The sequence below is a fragment of the Gavia stellata genome, chromosome 8 (assembly GCF_030936135.1).
Source record: "Gavia stellata isolate bGavSte3 chromosome 8, bGavSte3.hap2, whole genome shotgun sequence".
Taxonomy (NCBI): Eukaryota; Metazoa; Chordata; class Aves; order Gaviiformes; family Gaviidae; genus Gavia; species Gavia stellata.
The window spans coordinates 38,663,747-38,686,515 of NC_082601.1; the positions used below are offsets into that span (position 1 = coordinate 38,663,747).

General features: G+C 44.5%; 1 protein-coding gene across 1 annotated transcript; it reads right to left on the bottom strand.

Annotated features, from left to right (window-relative positions):
* Positions 1-1,392: 1,392 nt before the first annotated feature.
* On the bottom strand, positions 1,393-17,895 carry ACADL (acyl-CoA dehydrogenase long chain). Its single transcript, XM_059820421.1, has 11 exons — positions 17,822-17,895; positions 15,400-15,561; positions 13,744-13,881; positions 13,130-13,294; positions 12,120-12,186; positions 10,648-10,812; positions 9,863-9,964; positions 8,519-8,632; positions 6,232-6,359; positions 3,849-3,935; positions 1,393-2,016 (listed from the first exon to the last, which is right to left on the bottom strand). Exons 1-11 carry the CDS (start codon positions 17,893-17,895, stop codon positions 1,923-1,925), a joined length of 1,296 nt encoding a protein of 431 aa, XP_059676404.1. The 3' UTR covers positions 1,393-1,922.
* Positions 17,896-22,769: the final 4,874 nt, after the last annotated feature.

Below are 22,769 nucleotides of genomic sequence, written 5' to 3' on the forward strand. Positions count from 1 at the left end.
TGCTATCTACTTTATCTAAAGCGTTCAGTTCTATGAGTAAGTGCTCTGGAGTCTGGGAAGCCAACTTGGTCAGGGTCACTCGAAGGCAAAGGAATCTCTGGCAATCTGTTCAGCTTGATTATCAGAGGGAAGTTTTAACCCAGGAATTAAAAAAAAACCCAACCAACCAACCACACATGAAAATGCAGGCTAGAGCTGTCCACCCATCATTAACCCAAGCATTAAAAACAAAAATAACAAGGCAGCACAACACCGTGACCCTATTCCGCCGCGCTGCCGGGCAGCTAGCGATACCAGGCAGCCCGCCGGCGCTGCAGAAGCAGCCCGCGCCCGCAGATCGCCCGGCACCCCCGGGCAAGGCGGGGCAAGGCCAGGCCAGCAGCCAGGGCCGGGCAGGCAGAGAGCGGCGCTCACCCGGCGGGGGAGGCGGGGAGAACGCGAGAACCCCCATGGGAGTTCCGCGGGGACCCGGTGGAAGGGCGCGGCACGGCGCGGCACAGCACGGCGCGGCGGCCCCCTACGGCACCCAGGTCCCGCCCCCGCCTCAGCCTCAGCCATCCCGGTCCCGCCCCGCGCCCAGACCGTTAGCCCCCCCCCGCCCCGCCCCCACCCCAGTCTCCTCCTCGCGCATGCGCGCCGGCGCTCGGCGGCGCCGCCGCCGCTCCCGCCGTGGGAACCAACCGCCGCCCGGCCCCGGTTCCTCTCCCCCCTCAGCGCGGCACTCCCCGCTGGCGCGCCGCGGCGGCCGGCCAGCGGCCTCGCCGCCCGCCCCCAGCTGCCCCGCGAAGCCCCGCGCTTGCCTCTGCCCGCCGGCTTCTCCACAGCAGCGCTCCCGCCTCCTGCCCGCGCGGCGCGGCGCCCGGCGCGGCTCCCACTGCCGCTGTTGAAGAGTCCGCGCCCAGCTAAAGCGCAGCTCGGCGGGCGGGGCGGGGCCTCCCCCCGCAGGGGGAGGGGGCCGCGCCGCTCAGGGGAGGAGCGCGGCCAATCCGTCGCGGCCGGGGGCGGGACGCGGCGCGGGGGCGGCTGCCCGCCATTGGCGGCGCGCCTGACGCGGGGGACGGCCCTCCTGCCGCGCGCGCCTCCGTGGGGCGCGGCGGGAGGGGGACGGCGGCGCGCGGAGAGGCGCCTACTTCCCAGGCCGGGCGGTGAGGGGGGACGGCGCCGGGCAGCGCTCCTCCCTGCGTCGGGGGAGGTGGAGGGATGACCCCCAGTACGCCTAAATACTTTTTAGCATTTTTATTGGGGATAAGCACTGGGAAATAGTTGAAAACATTCACCCCCCTCACCTTCCCTTCCTCAGAGCTCTCCCTCAAAGCCCTGAGGGGAGTGTGGACACCCAACAAGTGTCCCGGTTCTCCCTGGGGCGCTGAAGTAACGCAGACAACCCTGAGATTGCATAGAAACTCTTTACTATATTTATTTGAACAAAGTAATTAAAATATAAGGCATTCTGGGTTACATGTAAACAGAGGTCAGCCCTACCGGGCAGTAAGCAGGTGTATAGCAACGGTAGCACAAGTTTTAAGTTCTACTTTGACACAGTGATATTTGTCAAGTGGAAATAAAGTCATGTTCACATTTAATATTCGTTTATTTGTTAAGAACGTGGCTTCTCTGGAGAAGAGAGAGGTGATTCTGAAAAGCAAGGGTTGGATTCAATGTAATGGCACCAGGTCTGAGAGACCAAGCTACCCATAATTACTCTGTGTTGTCCAAATATATTTAAATTGAAAATTCATTAAATATTAGATACCCTGCATATGAGCAGACTGTCGTTACTAACGCTTTTTTAAAATAGTGGCGCTTCCTTGAAAGAATACAATACACCACATTTATTTTACTTACATTCTGATGTCTGATTTTATGCCATATATTAATATAAAAGGATTCTGGAAGACTCTCCAAAATAGCGAGCACCTGCCCTACTTGTCACTGACAATGTCTCTGGCAATAAGCTCTTTCATTATTTCATTGGTACCACCATAGATTGGCTGAACACGGGCATCCACAAAAGCTCTGAGGGGAAAAAAAAAAAAACAATCCCAAAACAAGGAAAGATTAATAACAACTCCTCAGAATGGACATACAAGCAAAAGAAAAAGATACCAAGTTTTATCTTTGAAGATCCCTCTTTTCAAAGTATGCTATCCCCATTTTTAAAGAGGTTCACATTTTCAAAGAGGCTTCAACTACACAAAATATTTCACCTTTCCACGGTACTGTGCCAAACTAGGCATTTCGCCAGTACCTCTTCCCTGTTTTTTTGTATACATTGTAAAGCCTCCACTATGCCCCCTAATTAAACAAAAATAAAGCTCTACAAAACCAGACTCCTACCACTTTCCCCCCCCAATTCTTGTTCCCTCCTTTCCTCATGTCACCTGAGCATTAACTCAACTCAGGACACCAAAGCCCCCATTCACCCACCACACACGTTCTTGCAGAACAGCACGCCTGCATGAACTGCAAGACCCAGGTGCCTCGTTGTTGTGAAAAAACAACTCCTGCAGAGCCAAACTGATAGTTATCGTCGTAATTTGTTCTAATGCCCTGGCCTGTCCGATCTTGTCAGGAGGACTGCTAACGGTGCTGTCAGTTCTTTCTTTGAGGTGGGACTCAAACACCTCGGGAGGAAAAGGAAGTGCCAACTGGTTTCATGTCGGCTGCCTACACCCTTCCACTGACACCAGCTCCGTTTGGGCCAGCAGCCGAAAAGCTGCACGCAGCCAAACCGCTTCCCTCCCCATGCTGGAACCGGCCCCAGCACATGCACAGCTGGTGACAGCACACAGGACAATGACAGTGTGCTTTTTCCATCTTAATTCTGCTTCATTATACAGAAAGCAGCCTAGGAGCAATGCAGCATTCTCTGGAAACACGCATGTTGCTGAACCACGGGGACAATAAAACCCTGTATGGACAACTACTGCATGCACAGATAAGCAGGGGTTCGAGGACACGCTGACCAGGGCTTGCTGGCCTTCCTATTTAGTAAGATAGGGTGCAGAACACTCAAACTTGCACTCACTAGAAACATGCAGGAAAAAGTTGTTTTAAAGCAACGTTTCGTACTCTTAATGTATTTAGAATTAAAAAAATCTAAACTTAAGTCAGTTAAAAAAATTAATTTATCTGCTTACAACAACTGCACAGCAGTCCTGTTTTTGCTATTTCTGCTATCAGATTACCCACTCTTTCTTTTTTTAAAAAAAACAAACAAAAGCTCTACTTACATTAGTGTGGCAAATGGCACGTACACAAAAGGAAACAAATCTTCACAGATAATATACAAGGAAATACAAAAAACTCCATAAAAGTCCCTAAATTCACAAAGTAAGCAAAAAATTGGGAATGGCAAATTCCTCTCTACGTAAAGATCTCTTAGCTTTCTCATTTAAAAAGGTGTAAAAAGCTGAATGTAGCCAGTCATGCTCTTGATTAGGCAATTTGTTATTTTGTGGTCTTACAAAAGATTTAGGCTGACCAACATGTTTTCTTTCCTTCATACGTATGCATAATTTCAGATAAAACATACAAACTAGCTCCCCTCATTTTTATTTTCACATTGCTTCTCTGTTTTTTCAATTAACATTTTCTTCCAGAAAAGCAACTTCTATTTTGTGAAAAATAGATCATAATTGCTGAACAGCTTATGAATTATTTGGAGAATCGAAACAAAGCCCTCCTGCAGACATCTGTACAGTGGATTGCCTTTCAATAAACATGATGGGAAAAGGAATAGTAAATCAGGACTAAAACAAAACAACTGACAAGTGGACATAAAGGAAGTGCCTCATTTTACTTTGCTGGTAATCTTTCATCATTCAAGTCTGAAAAGTTACACTTACTTTGCAATTGGATACTCCCACATGTACCCCCATCCTCCGTGCAGTTGGACACACTGAGTAGCTATACTGTTTTGGAGATCAGAAGACCTTAAATGGTCAAAAAGAAATTTGTTTTTTAGAAGGATGTTATGCTGTGAAACGTTACTACAGATACAGATAAGTGAGCAAGACAAAAATATAACCAAACTTTTTACTCTATAAACTGATCTTAAATGATGGCCATTAAAATACTTTATCTTATGAGGGACTATTTTTTCTTCCTGCATGACTAGAAAGAAATTAATACATTGAATTGAACAGTATTTAAGATTTGTTCTCCTTATGGAAGAGCTTTCAGAGAAGGAAAGCTTTCAAAACAGACAAGCTTGCTTACCTTTCTACAGGCCAAGAGATTTCTTTTGTAAAGCAGGCTGACACAGTGCCTTTCCTTATCAAATCCCCCAGCTGTGTCATAAAAATTAACAGCATCACAGGCTTCCCCCCCGTCAGCAACACACCAGGATGCTCTTTGAATATAACCATCACCTGGGGATAATTCATTTTCAATTCTAAGAAATACTGTAATTCTTAAACAGGATTGCCCACTGCAAAATATTCAATTACTTCATGATCTTTAAAAAAAAAAATTTAAAAGCATTTTGTTTTGTGACTCTTCCCTCTAGAACATGACAGATAACATGCCATTTACAGTTGACGTCCTGTATCTCAGCTTTTGGAAAGCGATGTACTTAACGTTATTTCAAGCACTCGATGAAAATTAGACAAAAGACCCCATAGGCTTTTAACTGCACTGGAAGTTCAAGCTAAAGTTGAAAGACATGAAAACCACCTTCTAAACATACAACTTTCAGAGTGGCAACAAAAGTAAAGAAAATGACCATTCAAGTCACTTGCTTCTCATGGAATGATGCAAGAGTCCTTTTCTCCAAACCACCGCCCCCAGCCCTGTCCAGGTAAATCCTTACAGTTTATTAGACCAACTTTAAATCTGCAATGGTGAGTTACCACAACTGTCTTTCCTAAATATATTCAGGAAATATTATTAAATTATATTAATTTAGCTACATAATACAACCTGTCACCACAAAAATAAGACCTACAGACCCTTCATCAGATATCAGAAAAAAAAAGATGCACAAACTAAATTTTAGAATTCTTCAAAGCTCAACTCAAGTCATTGACTGTACAAAAGGTTTGAAGCAAAATTAACTGGAGATAGTTTCCTGAAACAGCAGGGAATAAAACAATTTACATTCAAGCATTTTCTAGACCACGTAAGAGAGTTTTATGGAAGAGAGCCACAGGGACTCCATTAGGAAAAGGGGAAATCCACAACAAAGCGTGGCACTAACATTTGGGAGGGTGAGGGAGTTTCAAATGCCTTGCTTTGGGAAATTTGTCAAGGAAATAAGTCTACATCTGAGCTGGCACTAGTTGTTTCCTCCTCCTCAAAACTGAATGCCTCTGCTTATGTACCTGGTACTTCTAGGTAATCAGTGCCAGGAATACCACTCAATCAAAATCCTTCCTTTCGTTGTAAATAGCCTCTCTGGATTCCCTTAGTATTCTCTGCTCATTTCCTCTATGCTTATTTTTAAAAGTCTAGAATCTGTGAACCTCTGCATCTTCCATAAAATTATTTGTTCATGTCTGCTGTGCGTTTTTTTTCCTGCCTTTGCAAGCAAAATAAAACTATAGAAATTCATGTGCCACTATCTTAGACGCTTCTACTTATCCAGCTTTCTCTGGCTAAACCTAAGTTAACAGATAACACCACCAAGTACGGAGAGAGGGAGGAGGAGTTCTGGCCAATAAAGGAAAGCACTGTTTAGTCTCAGTTGCAGCAATAGCTGTAGGCAACTATTTCTTCCCAAAACCAGATAGCTTCAAAAACTGGCTGGGCCAAACAGCTATTGCTAAGTAACATTAACTAAAAAGTATCCTATGAGCTTCAAACAAACCTGTGCTTTTAAAAAAAACCAAAACAAACAGCCCCCATTAAAAAAACCAAACAAAACAAAAGCAAGACCACACCCAACAGCAATTTGCTACAGTAAAATGTAAATGTCTAAATACCAATGAAGTACTCACTTTTACTTGAAGCTAAAGCTGAGTCCTGATCTTATTATTAAGGGAAGCCTATTTTAAAAGCATGCTGTTACTTTGAAACTGATCTGTTTAACCAACACTGGTTTTCAACATAACTAAGATTTTTGTTGACTACATGATTAAAGCTAGTGGTCTCTATTAGAAGCTGACAATGTTATTATTAATCAGACAGTAATTTTATCTCTTCGTTAGATCTGAAGAGTTCAGTATTTTTATCATTAGACTCCTGTCAAGATCACACAAGTAACACTTCCAAATCACTTTAACCACATACCAATACTTCGCCATAGAAGCTGTGGAGGAGTCCAGACGTTTATCTGCATGCAGCTGCAAACAGTTGTCCATAAAAGCTCGGCCCACACAAATCTGCGTTTTCATTTCTGCCAACTTGTGCTGTACTGTCTTATTTTGGAAGTGGACAGAGGAGGCAGAGGAAAGAAAGAGCAGAAGTAGTACAGTTTTTAAGCAGTACTTGAAGTTGAAAATAGAGCATTTTCTAAAAGGATTTCTGTTAGAAATCACCATTTTAAACAGCTTTGGCTTTGTACTTCGGAAGACAACTTCCTTTCCATACAATTATACCTTTACCAATCTTATCACAGAAAATTACTGCCCTTTACTTCTCAAACCAGCTCAAAACAGGGCCTTAAGAGAAAAACCCCAAGAGCCTCAAAACATAAATTCCTAGAGAGCACAGAGTAAGAAGCACTGGGTGCTCTGTCGCTCTCAGCTCCCTCTTGTGGGGGAACGTCCTTTCACTCTGTGGAGCTACTAATTTCCCCAGTTATTAATAACATTTCATCACCTACTGGATGCATTTTTCTATGTATTCAGTTCTTCAGTGTTTAAATGACATGCAAAGAGACACAAGCAAAACCAAAGGAAATTTTAGACTATCAGAGAGTTTTCCCACACTGGGTTCTGTTATGCTGGAAAAGTTTCTAGATAGAAGAGGTAAAATCCATCACTAGGGTTATATAAAACCAGACCAGTCAAGCTTTTGATTGTCATCTAGTAATTCTGGTAGGGAGAGGATAAAAATACCACCCAGAAACAGAAGTTTCTTCTGATCTCACAGTTCTGAAATTGTGTATACAAAGTCTTCTGGCTTCTCTTGACAATAAATATAATCGACTAGTCTACTATTATTACAAAGAAAAGATTCTATTTCAAACACTGTACTGTGGCGTGACTAAATGAATTAGGCAAGGCAGAGCTCTAGTTAGAAAGGCTTTTGGATTATACGCATATTCTAGTCATCAGCAACAAAAAGGAAACTAAAAAGGTACGCAAGAATGGAATATTTTGGCAAAAATAATATACTTTATGAAATTTATTGGCCACCTGGTGGTTGGCAGTGGGTTAGCCTAAAAAGGATTATTTTGGCAGTCTCTGCACAGTGAACTACTACAATTAGGAAGCATCCCTTCTCTACACGAAGAAAAGGTAAAATGTATTTCTTTCGTTAAAGCTGCATACTGCACATACTAAGTTCCACCTGGAGTTACGCATTTCTGAATGCATAGATCATAATTTCCTGAAAGATACCTAGCATTCCAGCCTCTAAGGGGCCCAATTCTGCTGCTATTCACAACAACTAAATATTTGATTTTGACAAAGGAAGTCTCAAGACTTTGAAATGGATTATTTTTTTTTATTATTATTTCAAAAGTATATTAAAAAAAAAAAAGAGGCGGCCAACATCCTCTAACAAGTATGAGTCACTTTACCCTATAAACCAAACACGCAGGAGCTTGGTCTGCTTCAGCTCTAATAGCTAATGTGGTTTTCAGGAAAATTGTAACATCGCAATACTGCGGGAAGCAACATCTGTTTTATGACTGCAACTAAAGAGCATAGGCATAAACGTCTCAAAACACAATTAACTACCACTGTCAGGAGTGAGGTATGCTCACAGGGAACAACCCAACAGTTTTATATGCAGTCACTTAAATACCCAGCTAGCTGGTAGCTGAGGAATGTCATTACAATACCCATAAAGCTGAATACAAACACCTCCGCAGGCATTCAGGCAGCAAGGTACTGGGAGCCCCCACCAGCATCAGCCTCAAAGTTCATTTTTCTGCAGTGCGTTATGTGCAGAGGAACCTGCACCATGCACCAAGCTCTTCTGCAGTCTGTAGGATTGCAGGCAGATATAGAAATACATGCAGGTGTAATAGACCCTGTGATTAGGACCTCTGATGGTAAAATGCAAGCCTAAGAGCAACAAGATAATTTTTCTGCATCAGCAGCAAAAAGCCAGTATAGATTCTGCCTGCATATTTAACTTCCAAAAGCAGCACTGCTGGGAGGTATCTAACTGAACTGTAAAATACATACATTAAGGCTTTTGTGGTGTTGGGTTTTTTTCTTATTTTTGTTTTTCAAAAATGAACAATGGGCATGGAGGCAAACAACAGCCACAGTCCAACAATGAAACCTGTGCAAAGTCCTTTGAAAACAGCCCAGTGATTTTCATTTGCTCACTATTTCACATACACAGATGTAAACCAAATGCACACTGGAATCTCTATACAAGTCTCTCAGTTCAAACTCACCTGCAAGTGGGCAATTGTCTTCCCAAAAGCTTTTCTTTGCTTCACATAATTCCTTGTTTCTTCAAACATGAATTCACAACTGGCAAGAGCCATATCAGCAATTAGCAGTCTTTCCTTTTGAAACACAAATTACAGAATCCAGTTCAATTAGTCCTACATTTCTCTGTATCAGATGCACAATTGGGACACAAATGTTCAGTGTTATTCATTAACGGAGAGGGGTGGAAATCACACAAAGTATCAAACTAGACACACTGCATTACTGAAATTAATGAGTGGGACAAATGCCTTGCTGCCTGAAGCTCACTCTTAAGTCTTTTCTGGGGTAACGTTCTATCGCAACAACTCAAAAAATAGCTACAGATCAACCACAGAATTCTTACTGACTGAAAAATTCACATTGAATTCCGTTTCCGTTACTGGTTTTCACTGCTCAGTTTAAACAACAACTGCATTTAACAGTTTCAATAGGACACCTCTAGAAAAACAAAACCTACCAAAAAAAAAAACCTGGCTGTTTTTTCCTTCCTCATATGTTGAAAAACAGAAACTAAGTACAGAACAATTACTTCTAGCACGATTGAAATCATCTGATGCATCACGTTGAACCTGTTCATGAGTGCACCTATTTCTTTAAAGCAGTAAAAGATTTCCTTTGATCAGGTTTCATATTTACGCACAGTATAAAATTAAATAAACATGATCCCTACCAGATGAGGCAAACACAAAGTCGTAGTTTTGACAAAGCACAGTCACATTTTGAAAAACATTGCCTCTTTGTCCTCCCAAATAATTCCAAAACTTCGTAAACTAAGTCATAAACTGTTATTTCCACTAGCAAGGTATTTTGGCAACTAAACAAATTATTTACTTTGCTATATGGACAAAGAAAGAGTTCCTTATATCTTTAATGTGCTTCTACTGGTAAAAGAGCTAGAACAGCAGTGCTTGCTTGTTTCTTTAAAGAGAATGCCAAATGCATCAGAGACCTCCAAGCTATATTTAATTTACTAAGCAAAGTGGTTCCATGCTAGAATCATAAAAGAACATACCACAGTTTTCTTGTAAATACACTACCCTAAGCTCAGGTTCTTCAATAGCTGGGTTGTTAAGAGACCTGGCTTTGAGCTGATGGTATATCAACATTTTTACCAATGCCCACAGAATTGCACTTTTAGCCCTAGGAACTGTGTATCAACACAATGTTGCCTACAGGCATACCGATTCTGAGCCCAGGGTGGCTGCCCACAACACATAATCTTCAAGACTAAGGCAGATTATTGCAATGGCAAAAATTGTCTCTACATTCTTCCTACAGAGAGCAAACACTCACACTCCTCTTACCTGAGGGAGCTCTGCCATCAGATAATAGAAGCCTTTGTTCTCTTTTCCAAGCAAGGCACTGGCTGGCAACCGCACATCTTCGAAAAACAGCTCTGCTGTGTCCTAAGAGGATTTTAAATGCAACAGTTTATAGCCTGACATTCTCATCTCTTCATTTCACTTCTTTTGCCCCCTTTTTTTCTTGCTATTCTACACTTTAACTTGAAACCATAAAATCATTTAGGTTGGAAGGGTCCTCCAGAGGTCATCTATTTTATTTCCTACTCAGAACAGCTGCAGCAAAGCAAGCAGCTGAGGGTCTTGTCCAGTTACGCTTTCCAAAGCTCCAAAGATGAAGGCTCCACAACCTCTCTGGGCCCCGTTCCAGTATCTGATCGCTTTTATGGTGAATTTTTTTTTCTTAATACCTACTTAGAATTTTCCTTAATGTAACTGGTGTCCCTTGCCACTCTTCCTTTCACTGTGCTCCTGTAACAAGAATCGGGCTCCACCATCTCTACAGCCAACCATTAGGTAGCTAAAGACACCAATAAGGTCCTGTCCTTCCAGGCTTCTGCAGAGTGAACAAATTCAGCTTCCTCAGCCTCTCCTTGCACATCACATGCTTCAGACTTCCACAGGCAAACTCAACATACATTCTTTGCATGTGTCTTGTTGGTGCTTTAAAGCCTAAGAACTTGAATAGCACCACAGTTCTGTTTTACATTTATTTAGCTAATGGCAGGCATTAAGTGGTTTTAGACTTCCTCCAAGTCTGTTACGTGTTAGGAGTTGTATGAACTCACTTGAGCTTTCAGGCCAATTTTGTTCAGCTTGCGACCTTTGATGAAGCCTTTTGTTCCATTTTCCACCAGAAAAAGGCTGATCCCATGAGCAGGAGATCGGGCCTCCCGGTTTGTAACTGCGACCACGATCACAACATCACTCATCCAACCATTAGTGATGAATACCTGCAAAAAAAACGCAACTTGGAATAAAGCAACGAACTAGGTGGATAGAAGTTAGGAAAGATCATCAAGCAGCAGAAAGAAAAATTGCATTGACACTTTCACAGGTGAACTGAAAGGCAAGGTTTAAGTGTCCAGAAGAATTTTAAGCTTTAAGCTTTCTGAATTAAGTGGTTTGCAACAAGGTCTATTAAAGTAGGAATTAGTTTGAGAAGTATTCTGTGGGTCAGAATTGCGAAGTAAAAGAATGTACAGATCTGTTTCTTTTGCCTGTCCCATGATAAAGAAGGAGTATGGTATCAAAAGTAGGTATTAAATGAACATAGAAGTTCTCTTTTCTAGAAATTAAACTAGCAAGGTGTAACTCGCAAAACTATCAATGGCTTCTTGTCACAACTCCTTACTATAATTCTGTAGAATGATACATGAACCTGCCAAAATGATCCATCTTAACTCCAGCAAAAGAAATGAGCTATCTGCCCTGCTTGCCTTCAACTGTGCCACAAGAGCAAGTACCCTTCTGAACACCTGTACATACAAATTTGCTTGCACACATTCTCACCACCTGAAACTCTGCTAAGGCCAGAAGTCTCTATCAGTACCATGTTATCAGCAGGACTACAAAAGAAGGGGGGGAGAAAGAAGATTAAGACATTTCATAGCTTTAAAAAAAAAAAAAAACCACCTTGTTGAACCCACACTTCCATTTGAACACTATTTCCGCCTTCTTGCTTTTTTATTATGATAATGAAAGAAGAGATTAATGCTGCCAGCTTTGCAAGTTTGACAACACACACAGAGCATCTGATGCAGCTGGATTTTTTTTTTTTCCTCCTAACATGACCAGCAGGCTCCTGAATAAAGATTCTACGGCTTGCATTATGGCAACACAAGTTTTTACTCAGGACACAGAAGATTACACAGTGGTAGTATACACATTTTGTTGTTCAACCTCAGTACTAAAAAACAGCCCTGGTCCTGCTTATAATATGCAGGACTTTTCCCCCCCCCCCTTTTCTTCCCAGTTTAAGGGGAAATAGGTCTTTTGATAGGGTTATTTAAAAGCTGCAAAAAGAACCTACTCAAGCTCTTCCATAAATTGGTCCATAAATTGCCAGCAAGAGAAGTATCTTTAAGTCCTATAAAAAAAGTAACTGGGAAAAAAAACCACACAACGTAACCCACAAAAAAAACCAAAACCCAAACGTGAAAGAACTGGGGGGACATACTAACAGTGGTGTACATCCTTCACTGTCTAAATGCATTCAGTTCCCAAAACCTATGAGCAGTAAATCTATCTGTTCACTTACCTTACTCCCATTAAGAATCCAGTCACTTCCATCCTTTTTTGCGTATGTTCGTATTCCCTGCAAGTCACTAAAACGAAATTCAAAAGGCCCTTCAAGAAACCATTCCAGAAGCTGCAATTTGTATCTTGAATTCTACCCAGTACATTTTATTCCGGCCAGGCACAGGCTCAGTAAGAATGCATACGAGGATAGTGAAACACGGTGAAAAAGCTGAGAGCGTAACAGACACCACAAGCACGCTGTAGCAAGGCATGACAAATCTATGCAATTGTACAAGAGCATGAGGTCCCATTTTAACATATCTGTTTGTAGAAGGTGGTGTAATACAAGCATTGACACCAATGGGTCAGCATCCCCTTGCATCAACATTCCTTAGATGACAAACACCAGACAAAACCACATCCTCTAAGCGGGCCCAACCCTGATGAGGAGGCTCTGTAAAAAGCCACTGGCAACATCTACCATCTGTAGAAGCACGACACAAACAGGTTTTGCTCTTCACCTGTCCCTCTCTGTTTTGGAAACTGGCCAGATCAGCTGTGTCTACTCCAAACATGTGCTGTCTGCCCTGCAATAATGATGGGCAAGGAGGGACTTTTCTCTGCTTGAAAGGATTCAGAGGAAGGAAAATAAGGTGTTCTGTTCCACAACAAAAGCTAACAGTAGAGTCAAGCCCTCTTTACCAAGGTATGTAATTTTCTCCTGACTCCATTTCATATTAAAAGTATGTTCACATGACAAGCAAGTTAGTAACTATAAACTCAGACCATAAAAGCAAATACAAAGCATATTTGCCCACAGTGGTATGACACTTAAATGGATTCTGAGCAAGTATCTTGAAATGACAAAGCTGTAGTAAAGTAATCTGTAAGTAACAGTTGTTTTTGAGGTACTACCTAATCTAGGATACTGTCTAGTCACGAAGATGACCATATAACCAGGAGAGTCAGGAATTTTTTCACTGAGAACTGTCTACTGATTCAAGACCATTGTTTTAGTATTTAGCTTACCTGCCAGCCCCAGGTTCTGTCATGGCAATAGCTCCAATACACTTGCCTGCAACCATTTCGGGGATAAAGTGTTTAATCTGTTCTTCAGAGCCATAGTTTGCAATGTAGGGCATGACTATATCTGAATGAAGGCTGAATCCTGGGCCAGTACAGTTAACATACATCCTTGGGGAGAGGGGAAAAAAAAAAGAAAAAAGTTCAAACAGAAGTACTACAAAGATTTGAACACTGAACTTTACACAGTTACAACAGACCCAACAATAAAGAAAGCCCCACCACACAGACGTCTCGGACATAATCTGAGTTTGTGGCACTTGTACTGTTATAGAATGTACTTTCACAGCCAAATGAGCATATAACCTACCAGACTAACTAAAATGCTTGCCCCTGTCACAAATGCCTAACAGTGGAGCACAATGACATTTGTTACTTAAACAATCATCCAGAATACTTAAAACAGGAGCAATTTACATATGTCTGAAGTATACTTTCCATGAGAAAGATAACACCATTTTCTATAAGCAAACATATTCCACAGTGAGGACATCTTATGGAAAAACATACAGTCTCTCGATAATATCACTGAAATTCTTCCTGAAGCTTCTAGTACTTACTGCTCCTCCCACACCACAGCTGAAGAGAGAATATCCGCTCCGATGCCTCCGTGTTTTTCAGCTATAGCAACACCCAGCAAACCCTGCTGTCCAGCCTTTTCCCAGAGCTCCCTGCTCACCTGGCCATCCTTCTCCCATCTGCAAAATGAATACAAGAACGGAATCACACATTAAATCCCCCATGTGCTACTGTTTATTTGTCATGGCTGCTGCTTCACACCAGAGCACCTGCAACCTGTGCCTACACTGGAAATCTTAAACAAATCTCTCTTGTGACCATCTTTGCTTTTTTCCTCCCGCTTTCAGGGCCATTCCTGTCTACTTCACCCATCAAAAAAGCTTCTCTTCCTCACAATAATCCACAACTGCATTCACTGATGCCACACGTCTCTCTGCACATCAGCCCTGCCAATTAATGTACTATGCCTGAAGCCTGTTTACTTGAATGATGTGATAACAGAATGGTTCATAGGTTGCTGAAGTAATGCAAGAATACAAGTCCAACTCGCTCCAGTCTCTCTAGGAAATAGTTGTGTCAGCAAGCCAGCAAACAGGATCTTCAGTAACCTCGAGCAGAGCCAGTACCTGTTCACAAACCTGCACTAGAAGTCATTCTAACAAAAGATGAGGGAAAACATCTGTTTTTGTGGACAGAATATGATTGTACAGCGGAAAAGCATACTACTTTGAGGTCATGGTTTGAGGATAAAAAAAATGGTTTGCAATAACCCTGATGTAAGCCGTTTCCATTGCTTCCTGCTGTTCATTTCTGCCCCAGAGCCACAACACCCCACTGACTCAATTGTGCCATCTCAACTGTTTGTGGATACACACTGTGAACTGCATCAGGAAACTCATCTAGCAGCGTCATTTAAGAATAAATCCTTCACTACCCCCCGGTGTTTTTGCAGGAATGTTTTTCAAGTAAAGTAAAAATTGCTTTTAAGATGCTACTGCAGCTTAATGCTTTCTGTTCAAAAACATGTTTGGAGTTAATTTATTTTCTTTCTCCAACTATAACGTGATTGGATATAGCTAAAATAGGGGCAAAAAACACTCTCCAGCTCTAGTTCAATGGAAGTACAACGCTTCTACCCTGTGCAGAAGACCATACATATTTCCACAGAAGCAAAAGAGACAGAAATTTACACAAAGACATTTTGTGCAAGTTTCTTGGTAACACATAATCCAGCTTACCATCCTACGTGTACTGTATTTACAAAATCCACTGCAATGTAACCTGTACACAGCGTTAATGCTTTTTGGATGACGGCAGTACAATAGCGTGGCAACTGAATTGTCTCCCTAACTCTACCCCCAAGATATCGGTGTCAGAGTTAATACCTACAAGCAGGGATACTTTCGCTGCAGCTCTCCAAACTGCATTTGCCTGCTCATAGGCCTAAAACAAAGATGCCAGATTGCCTACACTGGAGCTCAAAGAATGCAATGAATTTTGATTATGTGTGATTTTTTTCACATACTATTTTCATAGGCAGGTTTGTTCTAACTGAGTAAATTTGAAATACAAAGCTCGTAAATCAAACCAGATATCCTGTTTATCTTGTCATATGAAGACTAACACCCCAAAAAGCATTTTGGGGAGAAAAAAAGAATATTATTTGGCAAACCAGAATGTTTAAAAAGGTATCTTACTCTGCATGAAAAGGCAGCACTTCTTCCTGAAAGAACTTCCTGGCGCTCTCCCTGAAGATATCATGATCTGACGAGAAGATCCTCCGAGTTCCTATATCAACCAAACTTTTAGCAGAAGACGGTTCTAGGCGCTTTGTGCCATGCTGTTCAGTTTGCAGAGGACTGAAGAAGACAAGTGAAGGTATCTGTTAGGACATAGGCACCCCCATTTACATAACCCTTTCAAAAGAAAGGAAACACTTGTGTTGTTAAACATAGTTCACATCCCAAGTCTAGCACAAAATGTTAGGTGCAAAGGATACCCACGATAAATATAAAGACCTAACAGACACTGTACTTCACTGGGCTGTGAAAGGAAGTAAAGCAAGACTGGTTTGTCCTTAATGCTTCAAATAAATTTAAAAAAAACCCAAAAACATATCTAGGTAAGAGGATAAAGTTTTTGTTCATTGGAGATAGTAAAAATCATCACTGCCTTCTCCCCCCACCACACAACCTCCAAAATGCACTTCAGCTCAATTTAAACGAAGGAGGTAACTTTTTGAACAAGTAAACTTTTTTGTGGGTTTTGTTCATTCTGTACATGCCCCCAAAAGCCCCAACATTGCAAATCCATGACACTGAAAATTCACACACTCAAAATAAAAGCGAGTACGACATGGATTTTCATGCTGAGGGCTATATTATACTCTGCATTGTCATATATATCTGCATAGTTCTAACCTTGAAAATAATACTTTCTAATTCCTTCTATCTTTCAATATTTTTTGTTGTACAGGAAAACTAATCCTTCTAAAACACCTGATAAAAACATATGAAAAAATAAAATGCTTCTTTAACCAAAAAAAAACCCACCCTAAAACGGGGTAAATGTCAGTAGTTGAAACCACACAAGGGAAGTATAATTACAAAATAACAAGGAAGGGTTTAAAGCTTTTGCAGGGGTTTAGAATGTCAAGGACAACACATATTTTAGGGCTGAAATGAAAATTTACTTCTTATATTTGCGCATCAGGTTCTTTGACTTGCTTTTATTGCCACAAAACATCAGAAATTATAAATACTGAGCTGAGCTATATTAAATGGAAAAGGTGTTCGCTGTTCCTTTCTCAAACTATTTTCTTCATCGCTCCTCAGCACCAGTTTCCCAGCACGGCACAGTAATTGTGTGTAGTCCCACAGAGCTTAGCTGAGCTGAGCGTACGCTTATTTACTCCGTTACCGAGACGAAGGTCTTTATTTACTGCCACATGAAGTTACTCACGCTCCGCCTGGTGCAAAGGATTAAACGCCCCTGAAACACAGACTCTATTTACTCCTAGTGATCCTTGGAAGAAATGGGCTATTGCAACTTGTTTTTCAGTAGTTTGTACCCTCAAACACAGGCTTCCCGTGCTAGGCACACAGGGACTCTCCCAAAAGCTCCACCTTATTTTTAAAGCCGTTTAAGATGATATTGAGCTTTATTTAAGACCACCCTTTTGTTTAATCGCAGCTCACAGGGAAGGGCCAGACTGCTCCTTCACGCCAACCACAGCCCTAGGAGACACAGCTCGAAGGCCAGAGGAAGCGTGAGCACGCTCCTGCCTTTCCACTCCCTGAAAATCCCCTTCCCCGAGTCCAAGCACCCCGCTGCCACGGGCCCGTGGGTGACCGGGGTGCCTGGGCAAGGACGTGTCCTGCCCATCACCTGCTGTCACCACAGGACTCGGTGTCCCCTGAGCGCGGACGGGAAGTGGAGCAAAGGTCAGCCCCGTCATGGGGACGTGCAAGGGCTCCCAAATCTGCTGGGCACAGCGCACCGGGTGGGCTCCCAAATCTGCCGGGCACAGGGCACCGGGTGGGCTCCCAGCCCTGCCGGGCACAGGGCACCGGGTGGGCTCCCAGCCCTGCCGGGCACAGGGCACCGGGTGGGCTCCCAGCCCTGCCGGGCACAGGCCGCAGCCCAGGGCGCTCAGGGGGCTCCCAAACCCGCTGGGCACCAGCCACGCACCCAGACCCCCGCTGCCTCCTACAACGGGGGCACACATATACACACGGACCTATATATACATATACACCTGTGCCTATAACCTTCTCACCACAGGGATACAGAGCACACATCCACACCGCTCCAAATAGATGCGCACGCCCACCACGTCTATATTCGTATAGATACGTATATATGTGTACATATAGCATATGCAAGGCCACGAACGCGTACACACCCACCCCTACGCAAAGGGGCAAATACATACACCCCTCTTACGCGCCCAGGCGGGCTACCAGCGCCCGGGGTACAGCGGCGCCCGGGTACCCCCCGAGGTACAGCGGCGCCCGGGTACCCCCCGCCCTCCCCGGCGCACACCCGCCTCCCCACCCGCACCTCAACGCCCGCCCGCCCCGGCGATGCCCACCAACGCCGGCCCTGCGCCCCGCTAACCTGGCCTGGGCAGAGAAGGGCCGGGGGCCGGCGGCCCGCAACAACCCGCGCAGGCGGAGCAGCCGCGCCGCCATCTTGCGCCGCGGCGGGACAGGGGGGGAGCGGGGTAGGGCGGGGCGGCCCCGCCGTTACAACCCCCGTCTGGGGCGGCAGGCGGAGGGCGGCGTGGCAGGCGCCTCGTCACACCGCCGCGTTGTGAGGGCTGTGGGTTGGTCACGTTGTGTTTGTTATTATCGTTTTCTTTCCGGGTCCTTCAGTGGCAGCTTCTCGGTTCCGTCAGCGTTGCTGCTCTCCTCACCCTGTGTGGCGGGTGGGAGGGTTGGTGCTGCCCGCAGGCTCTCTCGCAACGCGCACCGCTGCGGTCATCCCTGCTCCCGCCTTCCTGCAGTTACAGATCCCTTCTAATGCATCTGGGCACGCACCAGGATTCTGATGAAACACCTGTATTACTATTATTTTTCTAGCGTTTCGAAATAACGCTCCAGAGGGGAGCGGGAGCAGAGGCGGCTCAGGCGCGCCCCGGGGGGGGTGAGGTGGCCGCCCGGACGAAGGGGGTTTCGCGTTCAGCGGTTGTCTGTGTGACTGCGGGGCGGGAGCCCCTCCCCGCCCTGCCAGGGCTCCCTCCTCCCTCCTGAGGGCCGGCAGCAGCGGGGACGGGGCTCTCACCCCTCCCCGCGTCGGCAGGCCGGCTCCTGGGGGGCCTGACGCTCCCCCAGGCCTGGCGAAGGACCGAGGAGCGGGGAACCTGCGTTCGCCGGCCCTCAGAGCTGCCCCAGGCGGAGCGGAAGGGGAAGGCACCGCCGGCCCCGGCAGCGCCCCTCAGGCTCCGTGTTGGCGGCAGGGCGGGCACTCCCCGGGAGAAAACTACCCCGCGGCCTCCTGATGTCGCTGGGTTTTATTCTGTGGAACCTGCGCACCAAAATCTTTTAGAACTCTTTTTTTTTTTTTTTTTTTTTGGAGGGCTGCTTCCCTAAAGGAAGTGGTTTATGACTGTTATGTGCAGGGTCTTTCCAAAGGATGGAGAGAGCATTACTTTTAGGAAGAGAAAACCACTGGAGGTGGGGGAAAGGCTGAAGGTTACCAGTCTGCTCGTAGTTTGTCCTCCCTTCAGCTCACGTCGTCACTCTACAGCATGGGGCACAGCCCTGACAGATAATACGCTCCCGAGCCAACCATCCCGGAAAGTCTGAGCTGTACGTGGGCATCTTTCATTGGGAAGGGAGCTCCTACCTGCTTCCTTTACCAACACAACCCTGAGATACAAACTGACTAGAAAATAGGCGTCACCAGTCGTCATTGTGAGGAGGATTGGGTTAAAACGATACACAATCCCCATCAATGGAATTCTATGTTCAAGGAAGGTGTGGACGAGGCATTGTGGGACATGGTTTAATGGGCATGGTGGTGTTGGTTGATGGTTGGACTCGGTGATCTTACAGGCCTTTTCCAACCTCAGTGATTCTGTGATTCTATATGCTTTCCTCACTCCTCATGTGGTGTTGGGGAACCTTCAGGGATTACCTTCCGGCATCATGAAGCGCCACAAAAATTTTAAGCAAACAGTGAGTTTTGACCCTTGCTGTTTGTTGAGAAATAAAACAAAAGCTGAAAAGCAAGATTGCAATGGCTCAAAATGCAAAGCAGATTGGCCCAGAAGATGTTTTTCCAAATCTTGTCACTTTAAAACTAATAATTTACAGGGAGGTGAATTGTACATAATCTGTTGAGAGACTTCCCGTGTTTTGGGTGTTTCTGTACATTGAGCCATAGTCTAAACCTGCTGTAATGTTTTTTAACAGATTAAAAAATACCTTTCTTTTGATCAGTCCCACTTTCAGCTGCAGTGTTCCTACCCCCTAAGCCAGAAGATGGCACTACAGGAATAGCTATCCCTGTAGACGGGCCTGCCCGAAAGGGGTCTTGCCTCTCTCAAAGGTTGTATGTGTTTTCAGCGTGACATACTGGCAATGCAGAGAGCTGTCTGTCTGCCTGTACTTACAGCCAGAAACACCGGCGTTACAAAACCAGCTGCAGCCTGAAAACACGTACTATTTTTTCATTTGGGAGTCTGATCTTACATTATAGCAGAGCAGGCAGGAGGGAACCACGCATGGGCGGTTGAGGGGAAAGAAGTGAAACAGAGTTTGGTGGGAATTACTCAATCTGGGTGCCCAGAGGTAAGATTTGGGCATGCCTACGAGGTCCTGTCAGGTAGAGCCTCCTAGGGAGTGCCCTCCTTGGGCTGGCGTAGGCTCCAGGGTGAGCCCAGCACCTTGGTCTCGGGTCTGTTAGCAGGCAGGAGGCTGACCAGGAGATTTGCATTCCCAGGGATGCCCTGGTCACCCAGTTTACAGTCTTGGCGGCTTTGTTGCGGCAAGAAGATTTGGCAGGACATACCCCATCGCCCACGCACAGGGTAAAGTGATAAGGGAGCTGAGAGATGGTAGATCCTGCCCTAAGCCACGGAAAAGCAAACTTGGTCCAGGTTTCAAATATCAGTTCCTGGAATCAGGAAATGCCTCAAACAGACAACGGCAAACAGATTGACATTTTTCACACCGGGTTTTTTGGGAAGAAGGGTGGTTGTAAAAAATGGGACATTAAGAACAATGATTTTTTTTTTGTGTGTGTGCTTGCAGAAAATGGAGCAGAAATAGATATTGCAGCAGGGCAGAGAGTGCAAATGCGTTGTTGGCCTCCTAGATGCTGTTTCCAGTTTGGGATTGTGCTTTTCTTACAGCAGCCTAATGGGACTTTACAGAGACACAGCATAGCAAGGGTTAAGTAACAGTGGTGTACCCCTTCCTAGTGCAGCCTGGTCCCTGCACCTCCATTCCTCATGTGGGCATAGTCACAGGGTGAGTCTCTGATTCTGATTTTCCCCCTCTTCATGGTGATGCTTTCTCTTTGTTATAGTCATCTCCCATACCAGTAAATGGCCTGTCCATCCTTCCTGACTGCTGGTACGGGTGGCTCAGGAGAGGGGTACGGTTTGCCGTATGTTACTGGGTGTAAATTCTCCCGAATTAGTAGCTCTCCTGCTCTCATATTGTGTGGTTAATGGTAGACTTTTTCCTTTGAGACTCCAAACTCTGTGTTATGCTGGCAAACACTATCCCCCAGTCATACCCAGTGCTAACAATATCCACCCCTCTCATATTAAAGGTGTTGCCAGCGTGATGTAAAGACACCAAGTCAGTGGGCTCCCATACAGTGCGTGACTGCCCTGACCTGAGGACTCTGTGACATTTGGGCTTTGCTACAAATTGGTTTGATTGAACAGCCTCTTTTGAGTCACCCGTTTAGCTCTTTTTTTATGATTTCCAGTGTTAACAGGTCATTTCTACAGCTGGAAAGGACCTGTATTCTCTTCAGTGCCCGCTTTCTTGGGAACAGCGTCTATTGTGTTTACTACAGTGAATGTAATTTAAAGCATTATCTTGCTGAAAAAAAATGCACTTGGCCTTGCAAGATACAAAGTTAGTAAATAAGGGAGTTGTAGGTTGTCTGGAGAAAAAATGTTGAAGTGAAGCTCTGGGGGTAAGACAGGTTGAAATGAAATTTGTTTTGGTTTTGGTCAAACTTAATGTTCCTGTTGTTCATCTGAGGAGTACCTGTTCTCCAGACATGAAGACTGTACAAGTATATTCTGGTCAGAACAGCCATATAAAAGGAATTCTCTTACTTTTTTAGAATAGATAATCTTTGCTGTCTTTCATTTCCACTGCAAGTAAAAGAAATTTTAAAGGAATTGAGCAAACAAATCTCATTGCTTGCATTTTTTCTGTCAAGTAAGTCACCTACAACTTTCCACGTGTATTCCTGAGCTGGGACATCATTACTCCTGTTAAGTCTGCAGCAGCATCTATTGCTGTGGAAGAGTGTTCTCGTCCAGGGCTACGTGTGTTGGATTTGGTTTTGCTAACAGACAACTTAATGTGGAAAACTACCCGTTAATGCAGCCTTTGGGTGCAAATGTCCTAATTTTTCTCAGAGCTTTTCCTGTGCCATTGGCATGTACTTGGCTTTTGAATAATTTTTTATATCCAAGGTACAAATTTGAAGTGGAAGAACTGCTTATAGGCATGTTCTTCTTGGCTGATCAGTCATTCAAAAGAGATCCTCTGACAGCTGGTAAACTCCATGTACAAGCCCTGAAGGTGATTTCTGCCAGATGGTTGTCTATGTATTTGGATAATAGAGACTCCTGTCAAAAGAGCCATGGTTTTGTGTATTCCTCTGTTTCGCTACATGTGATGGTGATACTGTCTGCAAAGCCAAGCTGCAGGATCTGACCAGAAGTTTTGAAAACACAGCAAGGGACAGCACTGACCCCTCTCACAAAGCACTTTATGCCCTTTTTAGACTTTCAGTCTGTGTTGCAAAGAGTGTCCAACTATTCGTGTCTGATATGAATAGCCTAGAGGTTTGGTTTCTGAGTAGGTTATTTAAAGCTTACGTGCTGTCTTCTTTCAAGAAGAACCCAGGTGCCAGTTTAGCACGTCTGCCCATCAGGGGACCTACATGTTCTTCATCCAGCTTTTTTATGTTGGCATTATAGCGCAGGGCAAGCTGGAATAAGATGCAGAGCTCTCAGCTTACTTCTCCCTTGATATGTGACTCTCCTTAGTGTGCCCTTGCATGGGGTCACACAGTGTTAGTGATGTGGGTGCAAGACGATGTGACAGAGAGAGACGGGCTGCAGCTGATGTGTGTGCTTTCAAGGGTGAGGGCATGGGCCTCTGGTAACCAGCTCTCGTTCCTCCATCCTGGTGGAGCACCACAACTGCGCTCTTGCTCTCTGACCACATGTGGCATATAAGCACACCGCTACCAGGAGAGCCAGCTCCTTCAGCGTGTGCCTTGGAGCACCAGAGAGATGCCACAGCCCTCCAAGACCTGCATGTGAGGTCCAGCAGTAGCTGGGTATCGGCAGGGAGAGGGACGT

Excerpts from the sequence above, each read along its gene's own strand:
- ACADL (XM_059820421.1), bottom strand. The coding sequence starts at position 17,895 with ATGGCGGCGCGGCTGCTCCGCCTGCGCGGGTTGTTGCGGGCCGCCGGC. Across the intron at positions 13,882-15,399 it reads GTGCTGCCTTTTCATGCAGA|ATGGGAGAAGGATGGCCAGG; the intron begins GTAAGATACCTT and ends TTCATTTTGCAG. Across the intron at positions 3,936-6,231 it reads GCTTCTATGGCGAAGTATTG|GTCTTCTGATCTCCAAAACA; the intron begins GTATGTGGTTAA and ends TGACCATTTAAG.